Source organism: Borostomias antarcticus, assembly GCF_949987555.1.
Source record: "Borostomias antarcticus genome assembly, chromosome: 7".
Lineage (NCBI taxonomy): Eukaryota > Metazoa > Chordata > Actinopteri > Stomiiformes > Stomiidae > Borostomias > Borostomias antarcticus.
In genome coordinates, this window is record NC_140240.1 from 14248947 (window position 1) to 14267070 (window position 18124).

Below are 18124 nucleotides of genomic sequence, written 5' to 3' on the forward strand. Positions count from 1 at the left end.
TTAACCCCCTCCTGACTGGCAGCCTTCCGTTCTTATGCCTCCAGCCTTTGGAACACCCTGCCAGAGGACCTGAGAATGTCGGAGACCGTGGTAGCTTTTAAGATAGATCTTAAAACAGACCTTTTTAATTTTGCTTTTACCACCTAGCTTTACTTGTGTTTAATATCTTAAACTGTTCTTGATCTGTATTCTCCTTTTTTTTATCTTTAATTCTTAATTAATAATTCTTTTAATTTGTTGTAACATTAATTTGTATGAATGGTGCTATAGAAATAAAATGACAGTTACAAAATTATTTATGAGAATACATTTCCTGATGTGTAGCTGAGCCGTTGCTGTGATAAGCATGACACGCGCAGTTGATATTCAGTAAAGACCACTTGTTGAAATGGCCACAAAATGATTGTTGAAATGGTGTCGGTAAACACGGTAAACTTGGAAAATGGAGGTTCTTGTAGGCCATTGTGCGTCATTATGCATTGTAAATGCAAGCGTTTTTATACCCACCCTGCGTTATAATACCCACCCATGAACATGTGATAATAATATATAGCCTAACAATATATTAAACTGTACACTCGCCCAATGGAGGCATCAAAAACGGCATTGGTATAAACGGCTAATTTGTTACTGTTCACCTTATTATTTATGAGATCAATGCATTTCAGAACATGCAAATATTGTTTAGTAATAACAATTGACATCATTTGTGGAATGTTAGTTTTTTGAAAGCATGAAAGCTAGGCCCAGGGAACATTGAGGGAACAAAATCACATTAATTGTAATATGCTGCACGTTTTGGAATGATACAAAGTTGTTTGCTAATCGGGGAAGTGCTCCTTTAAATATTCCCGATTAAACTGTGCAACATATGTCCATTTGTATTTAGCCTATTATCCTATATCATTTGTGAGTCCAGGGAACACTTATATTATACACTTATATAAAATATACAAGAGAAAATTATGTTGATTTATTTTACACGAATGGTACGGATGTTAATTTCAAAGCGTTTCTGGAGTTTCATCCTTCTGCCATCGGAGCCGTGGATTCTCAGTACTGTGCGTTCACATGGGTCAGCGTTTCCATGGAGAAGCGCACATTCTCCGCTCAAGTTGGTTTTTTAATGCATCCCAAAGTTAGCGTAGAAAGTGGAGCATGCATTCTTTTGGCTGTTCGCACCGTTTCTAAATGATTTTAATGACCCTGATCTTAATGCCAACCTGGTGCCATTTCTGCACTTCTTTTTTAGTTGGGGAAGGCGTGAGCTGCTGAGGAGGGAGAGAGAGAGAGAGAGAGAGAGACAGAGAGTAAGAGGAGAGAGAGAGAGACAGAGAGTAAGAGCAGAGAGAGAGAGAGAGGAGGGAGGAATGGTGAGGAAGAGGGAAAAAATTCTCAATGATGAAACAGTCTGTTCTGTTACGCGATTGGACCAGGCCTCCACCAATAAGAGGACCAGCTCCATGGCAACAGGCTCTGTCACCAAGAGAAAACCAGAGATCTCCCTCTACACCCCCCCATCTCTCTCTCTCTCTCTCTCTCTGTGTGTATCATCCCCTACCCCAATTATACTGCTCTGTTTACGAGTGTACCGCTGCACATAGCCTACTACCTCAATAACACACACGCGCGCACGCGCACAGCCGTACATGCACGCACGCACGCACACACGCACGCACACACACACACACACAGTCAGATACACATTGCATATCGGTCTTACCAATTGCTGAAACTGTAGTGTTGACTAGCGGTGTGTAATGTTGTGCAATGTTGAGCAGTGTTGAGTATTGTTACGTAGGTTTGTGTAATGTTGAGTAGTGTTACATACAGTTGTGTAGTGTTGTGTAATGTTGAGTAGTGAGCTAGAGCGGTCTAGAGCTAGTTAGTTATTAGCTTCCCCAACTCCCTTCCTTCCAACTACCTCCTCTCCGCACACCTCTAGGCCAAAATGTTGAGATGCCACGGTAGAAGTTGAGGGATATCGAGCAGAAGTTGAGGGATATCGAGCTGACGAGCTGTCACTCGTTCAGTTTTTTTCTGCAGTTTGTGCTATAGGCCTCATACATTTCCCAATGGAACATGCGGTCTGCTCAGTAGAAACACCCACAAATTAAGCTAGTTGAATAATTAGGCTGAGCAGATTAGGCTGCCTCTGTCTATTAACCAGACCACAGTTATGATGGCTTTGGCCGTTCCTCTGACTCTCTGCGCTAATCAGAAACCAAACACCCTGCTGTCAATTGTGAGTAGATAAGCAGGCCTACTGTAAGTAGCTCTACCTGGTTATGTCTCTACTGAGCAAAGTGCAACCCAGTCTGTGAGGAGGCCAGAGAGCCTCCAGGCCTCCCTGACAGGCCAGGGCAAGGAGGCCACATGGGGCGACTAGCCCAGGGAGGGGTGGGGGAGTGTGGGGACACACGGTGACATTGATTCCACGTCACCACCAATGAGGATAGCCCCACAGGCCCGGAACGCCTCCTCCAACCCCTCAGGGAGGAGCAGGCTGAGGGAGCACAAGGAAACCACTGACCCCCCCCATCCCTCAGTCCTGCAGCCAATACTCCCTGCTCTGCTCCCTGCTCCCTGCTCTGGTCCCTGCTCCCTGCTCTGGTCCCTGCTCCCTGCTCTGGTCCCTGCTCCCTGCTCTGGTCCCTGCTCCCTGCTCTGGTCCCTGCTCTGGTCCCTGCTCTGCTCCCTGCTCCCTGCTCTGGTCCCTGCTCTGGTCCCTGCTCCCTGCTGTGGTCCCTGCTCCCTGCTCTGGTCCCTGCTCCCTGCTCTGGTCCCTGCTCCCTGCTCTGGTCTGATCCTGCCTCCGCTCAAGTCTCAATCCTCCAGTCTCTGGCTAAGTCTCCGGTGATAAGGCCTTTGGGCTGGAGACGTTGGCCTCGGCCACAGGGCCGGCAGTAAGACCTGTCCAGTGGCCCCGGTTCTGACCCATATAACAGTAGGGCCCACTTTGATTGCTCGACTGATCGATTGTTTGGTTGAAAAGCTCTGGTCCGACCAAGATGCAATCGCAAAGCTTATACTTTGTTAGACAAAAATTACATAACACTAATAAAATAGACGGGCGAAAGAGGAGCGTTTTGAATGACCTAAACACAGAACATTATTTTACAGCCCTGAGTGTGATTGCAGGATTCCAGCGCTGGGCTCTCTCTACCCCGAGTCACAAACATGTTATTTTTATTTGCATTACCTGCACCTACTATAGTCCCACAATAAAGATGATTATGCCAAAATAAAATGTTATAATGGCAGTGCATGTTTTATAATGGCAGTGCATGCATGTTAATGTATTAAATCATTTGGAAGGATGTAGGTGGTCTGTCAAAATGGGATGTCAGCCTGGTCTGGTCTGTGTGCAAACAGGGCCTTTAGGCAGGACTACATGAAAAAGATAATTATATCCTAATAAAATACCATTCAAAATATCTTAAGCTGAATAACGAATTACTAGTTAGTTACTAATGAATACTAAAGAATGTTCTGCCTAATTTGTAAATGTAGTCTAGGCCTGGAGTAAAAACAAACACAAACAAACAAAAAACAACATTGATTAGTTGGGGGAAAAAAGATGCCCGTCAGTCGACCAAGATTTTCTTTGGTTGAAGACAGCCCTATGTTCCCGCCTGCCTCCATTACCTTGAAAGTCATTGCAGGCTCATTTTCACACATGACTCATTGTCTCTCAACAATTTGGCCAGGCGTAATTCAGGTCACGGTTCATCAGGCTAGGCTAGGCTAGGCTAGGCTAGGACGACTCATAATGAGCGGCCGGTCTCTGGAGCTCTGGAAGAGCCTGTCCCCAGCCTCAGCTAGTCCTGCCATGCGCTGAGCTATGAGCCTCAAGTGTGATTGATGAGAGTCTGAGCACGCACGCACGCACGCACGCACGCACACACACACACACACACACACACACACGACACAGGCATACACACATTAGACACACACACCAAGCGAGATGTGGCTCTGGTTGTGTAACTGAGTACTGTGAGCAGTGTGGTCTCTGTCGCGTTCTGGTATGGCCACCACTGGGCCAGCTGTTGACAGGCATGCAGACAGACAGACAGACAGACAGACAGACAGGCACCGCCCCCCCAGACCCCATCCCTCCATCCATCTAGACTTCCAGCCAGCCAAATATATCCCCTTCAAATCCCTCAATTCTACAGGTTAGGGTCTGAGAGAAAGACAAAGAGAGTGAGAAGGAGGGAGGGAGGGAGGGATGGGAAGAGAGAGAGAGAGGGGGAGGGAGAGAGAAATAGGGAGGGAGAGAGAGAGAGGGAGGGAGGGATGGGGAGAGAGAGAGAGGGAGGGAGGGATGGGGAGAGAGAGGGGAGGGAGGGATGGGAAGAGAGAGAGAGAGAGAGAGAAAGAGAGAGAGGGACAGGGAGAGAGAGGGAGGGATGGGAAGAGAGAGGGAGGGAGAGAGAGAGAGAGAGAGGGAGGAAGAGAGGGAGGGAGGGACAGTGGGACACCAGCCCAGTCCCAGCGTGTGTCACAGATACACATTCCCCGCCGTGGCCAGGACACACGTCCAGACAGAAAACAATGACGTCAGTGGGCTAAAATAATAGTAGGAAACCACGGTCCCCATATGGGCTGTGTTGGCCGACCCGCACCCGGTACACGCTGTACCCATCATTATACGCTGGGCAGCCTCCTCCAGGGCCGGAGCAGCCTGTCAGGCAGGCAGGGGCCCCGGATCACATGAGCAGGTACAGGAGCGCTAATGAGGGAGAGGTGGACGGCATACAGCTCAGCCATCTGCTCACCTGCAGCACCCTCCATCACCCCTCTCTCTATCTGTCTCCCTCCATCACCCCTCTCTCTATCTGTGTCTCCCTCCATCACCCCTCTCTCTATACCTGTCTGTCTCCCTCCATCACCCCTCTCTCTAAACCTGTCTGTCTCCCTCCATCACCCCTCTCTCTCTAAACCTGTCTGTCTCCCTCCATCACCCCTCTCTCTCTAAACCTGTCTGTCTCCCTCCATCACCCCTCTGTCTCTAAACCTGTCTGTCTCCCTCCATCACCCCTGTCTCTATACCTGTCTGTCTCCCTCCATCACCCCTCTCTCTATACCTGTCTGTCTCCCTCCATCACCCCTCTCTCTATACCTGTCTGTCTCCCTCCATCTCTCTCTCCCTCCCTCCCACTATCTCCCTCTCCCTCTCTCTCACTCCCTCCCTCTCTCTACCTCTCTCTCTCCCTCCCTCCCTCCCTCCCTCTAAACACAGCCTAGTAGTGATCTTACAGAATGCACTGTTCATTCAAAACAGGCGCTTCCGTGTCAAACTAACAGCGAGCCCAGCACTTGGTGAGACTGTAGGGTGAGGAGCTGAAAGGATATCAGGCTGTATGCACAACAGTTTGGCAACACTTCCATTTAAGGATTTATTTAAATCCCAATTAGCTTTGCAGCTGCTCCTCCAAATGTTAAATTTGATTTTACACATCAATAGACTAAAACTATCAACTGCAAACTGGTCGATATGCAATTGAAGTGCTAAATAGTTAATTACCTTTTGTTGATGATAATCAGTCACACACGCACGCACGCACACGAGTGTCCGATTCACACACACCAACACACAATTAAGACTCAACAAACAAAACAAACCAGCTCAATAGTAGAGGCCAGGAGAGAGGAGGATCAGAGAGGAGGATATATGATAAGGGAGAGGGCAGGAGAGGAGAGGAGAGGAGAGGAGAGGGGAGGGGAGGGGAGGGGAGGGGAGAGGAGAGGAGAGGAGAGGAGAGGAGAGGAGAGGAGAGGAGAGGAGAGGAGAGGAGAGGAGAGGAGAGGAGAGGAGAGGAGAGGAGAGGAGAGGAGAGAGGGAGGAGGAGAGGACAGGAGAGGACAGGAGAGGAGAGGAGGAGAAGACAGGACCAGAGAGGGCAGGAGAGAGGAGGAGAGGACAAATAGGAGACATAGGAAGGAGAGGAGGACAGGACAGGAAAGTACCGGACAAGAGAGGACAGGAAAGGACACAACATGAAAGGACAGGAGAAGTATGGAAAGCCTAGTTAGTTAGTGAGTTCATTTTTGTTTGTTAAATTAGCTTGTTAGTTAGGACAACAGTTAGAGAATGAGCAGTGTGAACCAAATGACCTTAAAGGCAATTACAGCATCAGTCACTCCGGGGGTTGCTATTGATTTCCTCCATCTCCCCCCCCACCCCCCCTCTCTCCGTCTTTTTCCCACGGACGGCCATTAGCATGCAGAGGAGGTCGGCAGGAGAATCAAACTACCTGGACACACACTGCAGGGGAGCGGGGCAGGCTTTTCCATTCCGGCTGAGAAACAGCCAAACAAATTCAGCCCACCCCAGCTGATTAATAAGATTGATGATGATAAAAGCAAACTTTTTTTTTTTTACATGTCGATATGTTTACACTCCCTTTCTGCGCTGTGAGATGGAACTGAACTGAAGTGAAAACTGATTGAACCCCAGCTCTGTGGTGCTGCTGGTATTAAGCCGTGGATTTGGGTCTGCTCTGACCCTTAACCCCAATCAGGACCTCCCAGAGAGCGGACCGGGCTGGTCACTCCACACCTAACTGGGCTCCATCTAATGACGCACCAAGGTTGCTGGTGCTCATTCTTCACAGATGAGAGGAGAATGGTAGCCACCATCATCATCATCATTATTTTTACATGATCTACTTATTAAATTAAAACCAGACATCCTCCTCCTCGTTAGCATTTAATGACGCTCATGCACACACCCAAACACACACACACACACACACACAAACAGTACACACACTGTGTACACACACACACACAAACACACACACACACACACACACCTGTCCTATAAGAGAGGGATATCCTTTCGGCAGGAGGAGGTCAGAATAGGACAGAGCCAGTGGAGATCAGGTGATGATGGAGAGAGGGATGGATGGAGAGAGGGATGATAGCAGAGGAGAAGACAGGGGGAGAGAGGGATGATAGCAGAGAAGACATGGGGAGAGAGGGATGATAGCGGAGAAGACAGGGGGGAGGGAGAGGCAGCATCTCGACGAGGCCATGAGGACGCCTCGCTATTTATAGCCACAGATTCTTTATTCAAGAGAGCTTTGCTGCGCTCTCTCTCTCTCTCTCTCTCTTACTCCCTCCCCTCTCTCCCCCGCCCCGGCTCTCCTTCTCCTCTCTCCCCGGCTCTCATCTCTCTATTATCTCCTCCTCTTCCTTCTCCTCTCCCACCTCTCTCTCCTCCTCTCTCTCTCTCTCTCCATCGGTCTGTTCCAGCACATAATGTTCTGGGGGAGTTGGAGGGGAGAAGCACCCTCCGCCAGGCAGGTGGGAACACTGACAGCTGCTTGACAGCTCCGATGATGGCGCGGAGGGAAGAGGAGGGAAGGGGTTCGTGTGCTTGTTACTAGTCAGGTAGGTTATTTTTTCCCTCGCAGCGAGGCTGTTTCATAATCTCCCACAGGCAGGCTGCCATCGCTGCCTCTCTTCCTCCCTGCATACGTATGCAAAGCCACAGGGTGCCCCTCTCCTCCCCCCCCCTTCTTGTTCCTGCTCTGTGACAGGTCCAGTGACGCCCCCTTCCTGTTAACTACCACCCCCAGCCCCCCCCCCCCCCCCTCACCTCTTCCTCAATCCCCACCCACTAAGAGACGCAGTAGCAGGGAATTCCTCATCAACTCAGCACTGGCCTCTACCAAGTGTGTGTGTGTGTGTGTGTGTGAGAGAGAGAGTGAGTGGGTTGGTTTGAGCTCACACGCATGCACGCACGCACGCACGCACACACGCACACACGCACACACGCACACACGCACACACGATCGCAAATGGACACAAGCACACGCAATATTGCCATCATATGTGGGGTTACCACCGACAAGACCGAGCAGCGCTTCAGTAAGGAACCCAAATCCAGCGTCTTCCAAACCCATGATCTCCCTTTCCCACCGACCCAGGGAACAGAACCCAGCTCCACCAGGCTGCCGCCCTCTCCAATTATCCAGCTCTTACACCAGAGTAATTACACAAATGTAATTAGTAGTTTCAAACAAAGCTATAGCGTAGTGCAGATGAGGCGGGGTGAGAGCAGTGAGCAGAGTTGAAAGCAGCTAGAGCAGCTAAATCATACCTTGCAGAAGAGAATCAATGTTTACACAAAGGAGAGCGATGGAGTGTGGGAGACCACCGTCCGTAACGAGCGACCCACTACGCGGGCTGCTGGAAGTTTGACGGATCCGGAGTTTGAATGCATGTGGGCACGATCCACCCGGGCATACAGTAAGGCACACGCACACACGCACACACGCACATGCACACACTCACTCAGACAGAGCTTACTGTGTGCAGAGTGTAGCTCCCAGGTGTCCGATCAGGTGTCTCACAGAGTGAAGAAGACAGGACAAACAGCTGTGGAAAGGAACCCGGCGGACATGACTTCTGTCTCCACAAACCGCACGCCAGAGTCCGTCCCCCACGGTAACCGCACGCTCGTTTCGGGGGCGGTGGATCTGTCTCTGTCTCTCTCTCTCTCTGTGACTCCCTCTCTCTCCTCCTCCTGTCCGAGCCCAGCACCTCGTTGGTTTTAGTGAATGAGGAGCAGTGGCTCTCTTCTGACCGGCCCCCTTCCTTTTCTGAATGAAGCGCAGGCGCCACACAGACACAGAGCTCTACAGTAGCTAGCTCTCCCTCACTCCTTCTCTCGCTCGATCTCTCCTTCTCACTGTATCACGCGCTCGCACCGCTCACTTCTCCTCCTACCCTCCCTTCTGCACTCTCTCGCTCTCTCTCCTGTCTTCCTGTCTCCCTCCCTCCCTCCCTCCCTCCCTCCCCCCCCCCCCCCCCTCCCCCTCAGTAACAATATAATTGCAGTGACAGGCAGCCCAGCTGTTTAAAGCCTTATGTCACTGGGTGCCGTGGCACTTCAACGACGGAGGGGCAGACAACACTATCTCTGCTGTCCTCTGACACCCCGGGTCAGGGCTTGGGTCCCTGCCGCTGTTCACACAGGAGCGCAGCCTTGACTGAGCCTTGAGCCCGGTTTATACTGCATAAGCGGTGGCTCACGGCTCACGGTAACCAGACGTCAGCCCCGCGCTGCTCGGACCCCGGCTCCAGCCAGCTACTCACGGGTTCAGGGGGTCTCACTGTGATCAACAGCCGAGCCTCGTTCTGCAGCCAGTAGCTGGAAGAGACAGCTCACCGGAGCCCAGAGGAACGCTTGGCCTGGGGACCAACCAAATAAATAATGAGGTGGACTCGGGGAGGATGGAGAGAACAAAAAAACGCTCATTAGGCGGGAAGTAAAAGTTGAATCCCCCAAAGACGGGGGTATTAGCATCTCGCTCTCCCCGCAGTCCCCTTGCTGCAGTGCATTCTGGGAGAGGCGGGCGGTTCAGCATCAAAGAGAGGAACGGCGGGGGTCGGCAGTGGAGAGGCAGTCTAATCATCGCGTTCCGGTGAAGCTGCCCGCCGGGGGGGGGGGAGGGTGGGGGAGACCGGGGTTGGGGATCCCAGAGGGAGTGGCGTTTTGGGGCCGCCGCTCCCCGAGCCGCGGGCTTGAGAGAGTCGGGTAGCCGGCGCTCTCTTATCGGATTGCCGGCCGCCGCTTTGCGCAACGAATCCTCCACAACAATAGGTCGGGTGTGACTGGCTACCGAATTGGGTGAGAATGGGATAAAATATGAACTAAATGTATTTAAAAAAATTTAAGAGAGAGAGAGAGAGAGAGAGAGAGAGGAGGGACATGAAAGTACCAGGGAGGCAGATCAGGAGAAGGTGTGGCCGGCAGGATGTCCAGTACCTGGAGCCGTGACCCAGGTTCACTTCAGGAGGATCATGTGACTGGGCTCAGGAGTAAACAAGTCACTAATGCCCCCTAATACAGGCATAACACCACCCAACTCTGCCTGCTGGGTCACACCATCCTTGACCACCTCAGGACCACGCTCGTTCAAACTAGCTACTGTACCGTGGTGAATATTTGGGGCTTCAACCATAAACCACAACTTCCCAACTTTGGTAGCAAACTGATCTGTCTAATTTTCAATGATACTGGCGCTGCTGTGTGGGTCAGGTTCTCTGGACTTGGGCGCCACTGTTGCCATCTGACGCTCTCCAGACTTGGTGGCGATGTGATGTGTGATTATTACTGGGTGTTTCTGACTCTCTCCCTCCCTCCCTCCCTCCCTCCCTCCTTCCTCCCCCCATCCCTGCTGCTTCCTGTCCTCTCTCGTGTCTTGCTGCCTAACCCTCCTGGCTTTGCACCAGTGAGAATGTGACAGGCCAGGCGCTGACATCCAATCAGAGCGCAGACTCAGTCAGCCAGGCAACCAGTCACCTCCCTCCTCTGATCCATGATTTACATGGAAAAAGCAATGGAGGGAAAAGAGAGAGGGATAGAGAGAGCGAGGGAGAGAGAGAGAGCCGGGGTGAGGGAAAAAGATGGAAAAAGAAGAGGGCAAAAGAGAAAAGAGAAAGAAAGAGAGAAAAGAGAAAGAGTTGAAGATGAAAAGAGAGAAAGACAGAGAGACAGACAGATAGACAGTGAGAGAGAGAGAGAAAGGGAGAAGAGAGAAAGAAGAGAGAGCAGGAGAGAGGGAGGGAGCAGAGCAGCAGCAACAGCACCCCGCTCTGTGCTCTGGCAGAGGTCTATAAATAGCTCTTCAAATCTCTCTAGAAAAAGCCACTCTGCTGCTGCTGCTGCTGCAAACACGAGACTGAGGCAGCCGCCCTGCTCAGAGCCCAGGTAGACCAACCAGCACAAAGACAGGAGCTTCACACTGGGGCTCGAGCCCAATCTGGACCACTTCAGAACATCAAAAACACCAACGTTATTACCACAAGCTTTTCCTTTCACCAATGCTACCGGGATAATTAAATCAGTATAATCACCTGGAGACGATAGGAAAGAGCAATGTATTAGAAGACCGTGTTCTGGAGAAGTTTAGGTGTTTTGGCAGGAAGTGCCGAGCCTATGACTGCCAACCCCAACTAGGTATATGGTGTTTACTAACAAACTCACCATGGTCAGCCAGCCACAGAGAGGAGAGCAGTAAGACATGGCAGTCAGACTGATCACTCGTCACAGAAATACCTTATCTTGCTACAGAATCTATCAAATTGGTGATTTTGGAAATGTGTCTACTTTACCACAGTTTAAAAGTTATGTGATGAGGATTGGTCAAGAGAACAAGATGGCCCCCGCTCCCTCTACAACCACATAGACAGGTAGCTACTGTAAGTGCCAGGCTATGCCATCTTGTCCACAGCTGGCTCACTTCAGACAGGCCAGCAGACTGTTGATTTAGTGACTCATCTAGCTACTAAGGACCAGCAGCCCTTTCCATGGTTCCAACACACGCACACACACACACACACACACACACACTCACACCTCAATACACTGGATTATGTCGCTAGATAAATAGTGGGTTGCTAGGTGCTATAACAGCTCACTTATTTAGGCATAGCTGTCCCCCAAAATGCTGCACTTCAAAATTAAAAGCTCTTCTTTAGTAAACCATAGCATAAATGAATGGATCAATCAGCTAATCAATCAATTAATCCTGCAGAGTGTTTGTAGTGAGTAGCAGACTGGCTGGCAAGATGGTTGATTGACTGTCAACACGTTGGGCTAGATTCCTAACAGATTAGGCAAGTTGATTACTGGCAAGTTAGGATAGATTCCTAACAAGTTTGGGGGAGGACTCTGGATGTAGTAGGAAACTGCAGGGCCAGATGTTTTCCTGACAGAAGCCCTTCAGTGATGCAGGCGTCACTTCAACGATTAGGCCTACAATGATGGTGTAGCTTGGAAGCATAAAGCTTAATTTATACTCAGCCAACAAGTGTTACGACAAATGTCTGTCGACAGAAGAAAAAAAAAGTCGAATGACATTTAGCATAATACTTCAGCGAAGTGTCTGATCACCTCCATGGTAACTTGCAGACACATGGCTGATTGATCCATGGCAACGAATGTGCCTTCTATCTAGCTATCCAATCACAGCTGTGCGACGAAAGTGACGGCGTCTGCGACATTAGAATGTTCGGTAGGTGCAAGACACCCCTGTCCGACACAAAAAAGTGTCGACATTGACGTCATTTCTGTCTGTTGACACTTTCAAAAGTGTCGTATGACAAAGTATAAATTGGCCTTAGCCCCACCTAAGTAAATCAGAGTATCTCTCCTTCCATTGAAAAGCCCTCTGGCTCTGTGAGAAGCATGACCATACAGTACACCACAATCAAGCTATACTATGTGCTGTGAACCGCTGCCCATGTGTTTGTAACAGGTGGGTGAGGTGGGGACCGAACCACTGACCTTCTTCATTGGAACCCAAGCATCTACCACTAGACAAAGATGATTTTTGAGATATTTGGCCTTTTCAGCTACAGTCAGGGCTTCTCATCACACAAGTGTTGTTCCAACATCTGCTAGTTGTTCGCACTCTACATAATAGTCTGTGATGGGCTCAGATCCTGCAGAATATGGACACATACCTGATGATCAAGGGGCTTAAGACTTCAAGACTTAAATGGGGTGGATTTCAGTGGATATTTGGCTTAAATCCATATTACTGTTCCCGCGTAGGGCTGCTCTGATTGAGGGACAGAGAGTGGTCGCTGTCCAGGTGCTGAAACTGGCAACAGTTCTCCTCATCTCGGCCCACTTGACTGCCGAGTCCGAAACAAGCCTGTGCCAGAATGAGCTACCTAGCCATGCCACTGGAATATAATGCTGAGGTCTGAATGGGGTGATTGTGATAAAACCTTGATAATCCACTAGCTAACTGGCTGGCTATCTGGCCGTTCATAGCGTAAAATTGGCATCGATTACATCGAGTGCGGTGTTAATGAGTTTTTAGATTGTATTTCTACTTACCAAATCTAAACGTCCTCTTTGAAGAACTGTGGGTAACGTAACCTCTTCAACGGGTTGGTGTCTGTGTGGGAAGCCAAGGTGGCACTGCGTTAGGAGAGCTCGCAACGTTACAACACAACGCCATGGCAACTACAGCAGCTAGCTGTTGTGTTGTTAACGTTATAGCTTGTAATGAGATCATAAGAATGAAAAATTGAATATCATAGTTGCCTAGCTAGGTGTTGGCTAATGTTACAATTCTAAGTTAGCTAGTCGAGCCAAACACGCGTATTGGCATCAGCTGCTGCTAGAAACAAGTCGAGTAAGGCTACTAGCTAGCATAGCTATGTGGATTCACAGCATGGATGTATTAGGATTCACAGCGAGACGGTCCACTACTAGCTACTGTAGCTTTAGCGAGCTAGCTAGCTGGCTAGCTTTTAAACCATAGATAGCTAGCAAACCGGCAACAGTGACGTTAACTAACGTTACATCACATTTGTCAGCTAAATAATTCAGTGGCAGATACGGCAACGTTAAACCAATGCCTATATTCGGCTGGTTACTACTTGTTTGCTAGCTCCTCAAATTACTTCACTTAGCACTACTAGCTAGATACCTACAACTGGATGCTAGTGCTAGCTAGCTAATATTAGCTTGTATCCTATACCAGCTAGCAGGCTCAACGCGAAACCGACTGTCAAAACAGCCTACTGTACCGCGTGACGTTTGGACCAGGCCAGGCAAGTGGACAGGAGAGCACGTGTTAACTTAACTATTCGAATTACACCAAAGCAGTATTTACAAAACAATATGGCCCGTGGCTTTAAATAAAAGAAATAAACAAAATGCGATTCCCCTCGGCTCCGGCTTCTGTGTGTGAGCGTCACCCGACGTAGCAAGCTGTAGGCTACGTTGGCGACGTCGTAGGCTAAAGTGGCAACCCGAACCGAACGCATGAGTGAGAGCCCTAGGCTGCCAGTTATATGGACGAATTTCATTTGATGACATAGAGCAAAGCAATTGCAGGCTAATCTTTCCTCTGTGATGTGGCCCATTTTGCAGCCTTTCACTTTTCGGATGAATCCCGTGTGTGTGTGTGTGTGTGTGTGTGTGTGTGTGTGTGTGTGTGTGTGTGTGTGTGTGTGTGTGTGTGTGTGTGTGCGCGTGTGTGTGCGTGTGTGCGTGTGCGTGCGTGCACCATACGTGCGTGCTCCAACAGATTTAAGGTAGACTATTTTCGATCATGTAGTATACACCACACACAATTCTTCAAACCACGATCTTGCCACATGAAGCTGATTGGTAATAGCCTAGCAATTTGGGTCCTTTCTGTGTCAATTCAATTAATTAGGTGAAATTAAGTAATTTATGGACAATGCTGACACCAGGAGGCCAGACCAACGGCTTCAGTGCGTTGCACTTTCTAAATCTTCCCACATGTCGGCAGCCAAGTACTGACTGCGAGTCCAGGCAACGCCGCGGCGCTGCCTGCGCTCTACTCCGGGGCCTCTTGGATCAAGGATGATTGCAGTACGCGGCGTAGGCACCCTTAGCCTCCCATTTCAGGCTATTGAGGTGTCTTGATAACCTGTCTGTGTTTAGGAATCAGTCACACGTGCTAAATGTAAATATTATTGTATACCCTGACTAATAGGTCAGGGAGTTCTGACCAATATCTTTTCAGAGCTCTCGCTGTACTGCACGTCGCTTCAACCACACACGTACACACACACAGTCTCTCTCTCTCTCTCTCTCTCTCTCTCTCTCTCACACACACACACACTCTCTCTCTCTCTCTCTCTCTCTCTCTCTCTCTCTCTCTCACACACACACACACACACACACAACCCTGAAATAATTCCAGATGAACAAATACATCCCATCATTGATTTGGTGCACGTGCTTCCTTACATCAGAAAGCTATGTGTCCAGATGAAGATAGGAAAGTAGGGTAAAGTGCACGGGCACAGCACTTGAACTTTGACCAATCACTGGATAACCCTGACTTTGATTCGGCGCATGAGGCGCTTGGACACCGGCCCGATGGCACACCATGACAATGTGTCATTTGCGTTTCGTTGTTACCCTACACGTAAATGGCGGTTAACTATGAGGAAACACGTTGAAAGACCACATATGGCGCGCCGATGCATGCCTCTCCGTCTTTATCTCTATATTTACTTCGTTCGTATGTGAGAGAGATGGAGAGACGATAGAGAGGGACTGGGAGAGAGGGAAGAGGGAGAGCACAAGAAAAAGAGAGAGAGAGAGAGTCCGTGTCTGTCATTTCCTTGATGCGCTCATTGGTGCGTCCTTCCAACGTGTCACAAGTTTTGGTGGATTACCCCAGATCTGTCAAGCATCAAGTGTTGAAGTATACCACTCCGTCGATCCTCTCCACTCCGGGCTGCACGGCACCCAGCAGCAAGGACAAGGACTAAATACAACATTTGATGAACTTCAACTTCAACACTTGATGAATTCAAAGAGAACAACCAGGGAAACCGATTGCTTTGAAGACCTTTATTCGCTCTTATACCCGCGCCTGCCTCTAAGATGCACGCATACAGTTCAAAAGAGTCAAACATGCTGCTGTTGCCCTATATATTGTCAACGTTTCTGTTGATGACATCGCCGCTGCCGAGAGGATTCGGAGCTGCGGCCGCGACCACGGCGGGTGGCTCCACGGGTTGCGCGTCTTGCGGCATGCAGATGATGGAGAAGCAATCTGAGGAGAAGCTCATGATTGAAATCGCAAAGCAGCAGATTCTGAGCAAGCTGCACCTGAAAGAGAGACCAAACATCACACATACGGTGCCCCGCGCAGCCCTTCTCACCGCGCTCCGCAAACTACACGCAGGGCGAGTGAGACCGGATGGCACTCTTGAACTAGAAAACAACCTCGCTTATACAAAAGATCAAGGATACGAAATAGTGAGCTTTGCTGATATGGGTAAGTTTTTAACCTAGTTAAATCCACGCAGCTTCTTCGGTGTCTTTGTGAGGAATTCTTATGATTACGTGCGCTTTGCGTCTCTTCACTTTACGCACACACTCGCACTGTGCTAGTTCAAAACTAGTCGTCCAAACAGCGCATAACATAACAATATTCAACAATTGTGCTGTTGTGAACCAGACTATAGTTTGATGCACTTTTTACATTCGTAATTTACTTTGATTGTGAATAGCCTACTGTGCCAGCCCATAACATGTAGCTTTACAAACGTTATAAAACGTTTATACCAAGTCTTTCTTTCTTCTAGATGACATGGACACCAGTGGGGTCTCCACATCCAGGCTGACCCTCCAGTTCCTCCAGGAGCGTGGCCACAGCGTGCACGTGCTCCAGGCCTCTCTGTGGCTGTACGCACGCGCCTCAGAGACCCCGCACGGGGACGCCCGAGTCTCCGCCCAGATCTTCCTCTCCTCCGAGGAGCCAGGCTCCAACCGCACCCTGGTGCTCCAGAAAGTTCTGGACGTCCAGAGGGGCAACTGGCACGCCTTCCCCTTCAGCCACACCCTGCAGGGCTTCCTGGACGACGGGCAGAGTCGCCTGCAGCTGGAGGTGACTTGCGACGAGGGCGGGAGGAACCTGTGCTCCCCGGGCGGTGCCGGCGACGCGTCCCGTCGGCCGTTCCTGGTGGCGCAGGTGCGTCGGCGCGAGGACGGGTCCGAGCACGTCCTCCGCAGGCGCTCGTTGCGCTGTGGAGAGGACTCCAGCATCTGCTGCAAGAAAGACTTCTACATCAAGTTCAAGGACATCAAGTGGCAGGACTGGATCATCGCGCCCGAGGGCTACCACATGAACTACTGCATGGGCCAGTGTCCCCAGCACCTGGCCGGGTCGCCCGGGATCGCCTCGTCCCTGCACGCCACCGTGTTCAGCCAGCTGAAGGCCAACGGCATCAACACAGCGGTGTCGTCCTGCTGCGTGCCCACCCAGCGCCGGCCGCTCTCCATGGTCTACTTCGACACGCAACACAGCATCGTCAAGACCGACATGCCGGACATGATCGTGGAGTCCTGCGGGTGCACATAGAAGACAGGGGGATGAGGAGAGAGGATCGTTTAGATCAGAACCAGGAACTATTCTAACATGCGATTTTTGATGCAGACATGCACAAATACACACATACACAGACAGTCTATGCAGTGTGTACAGCCAAACTGAAAATGCTTTCAGGCTGATATTCTTTTTAAAGAATTCTAGAGTCTAACTTTATGAAACTGAGAGTAGAACAGTATGTGAAAATGTTTTACAGTTTGCCTTTGTCTTGAAACAAACCAAACACACAGGCCAGTATTGGTATTTTTGGTTGTTTTTTTATGTTCTGTATGTTTTTGGTGCTGGGAAGAGCCAGATGCAGTCAAACTGAAATGAAGCCTGGACACCAGGGGGCATGGGGACCCAGGGGAGAGCTGTTGGAGAGGACTTCCTGTCCAATCTAGAGGACTTCCTGTCCAATCTGTTGGGTGGTGCATTTTTCAGAGGCTATTCCAAAATGTACATAGATGGCATTTGAGACTAAGCCTAAAAGGAGATTGATAAATTCAGATTGTGCCTTCCCTGCTGATAAGTAATGCAATATACAGATTACCTTGACTTCACTGTCCTGCTACTGGAATCACATCCCATTCATATTCTGTTGACTTAATAATGTATTTAAGGTAAATCCATATTACTGTACACAATTCTGAATCGTTCTGTTCATAATGAATGCAACACAAGAACGGCGAAGCTTGCATGGTCTAAGGAGATGGATCGGCCGAGGAAAGCCTGCAGTCATCTGATAGACAGGAGAAAATTGTTTGATCAGCATCTGCACTGTATTGTTTGCTCATGATAATCTGCTGCCATGAACTCAAGGTTATAACTCAGCAGAGTAAACATTTAGCGATTGCCACAGTGTCAGGAAAAGTGAAGGTCTGCAGAGAGGAGGATCAATGGGCATGTGGTCAGGACATGTCTGCAGTCTGCTAAAGTCTAAAGTTTTAAAATGATTTAGAACTAAAAATACAGTATCCTCTATGAATCACCATTCAAGCAAAGAATAATCACCTTGTCTCTAGCTGTGTTTAGTTTTTTTTTTAAAGTTTTCTTTTTTTACAATGTTTACACTGGGTAGATGATGAATCTTTTTTATTGGTGCACCTTGTGTACGGCAGAGTGAATTATAATTGTTCCCATTCGCACAGCTCTACTACTGCAGTATCACTGCAAGCACTTCTTGTTAAACTGTCTAAACCTGCGGTCATCAGTTTAATTCTGTT

The 18124-nt window shown here is 49.4% G+C and overlaps 1 protein-coding gene across 1 annotated transcript; it reads left to right on the plus strand.

Annotated features, from left to right (window-relative positions):
* The first annotated feature begins 15319 nt into the window (after positions 1 to 15319).
* LOC311310979 (inhibin beta B chain) lies at positions 15320 to 17685 on the plus strand. Its single transcript, XM_084440583.1, has 2 exons — positions 15320 to 15806; positions 16117 to 17685. The coding sequence occupies exons 1-2, from the start codon at positions 15410 to 15412 to the stop codon at positions 16890 to 16892; spliced, it is 1173 nt and encodes a 390-aa protein (XP_084296709.1). The 5' UTR covers positions 15320 to 15409; the 3' UTR covers positions 16893 to 17685.
* Positions 17686 to 18124: the final 439 nt, after the last annotated feature.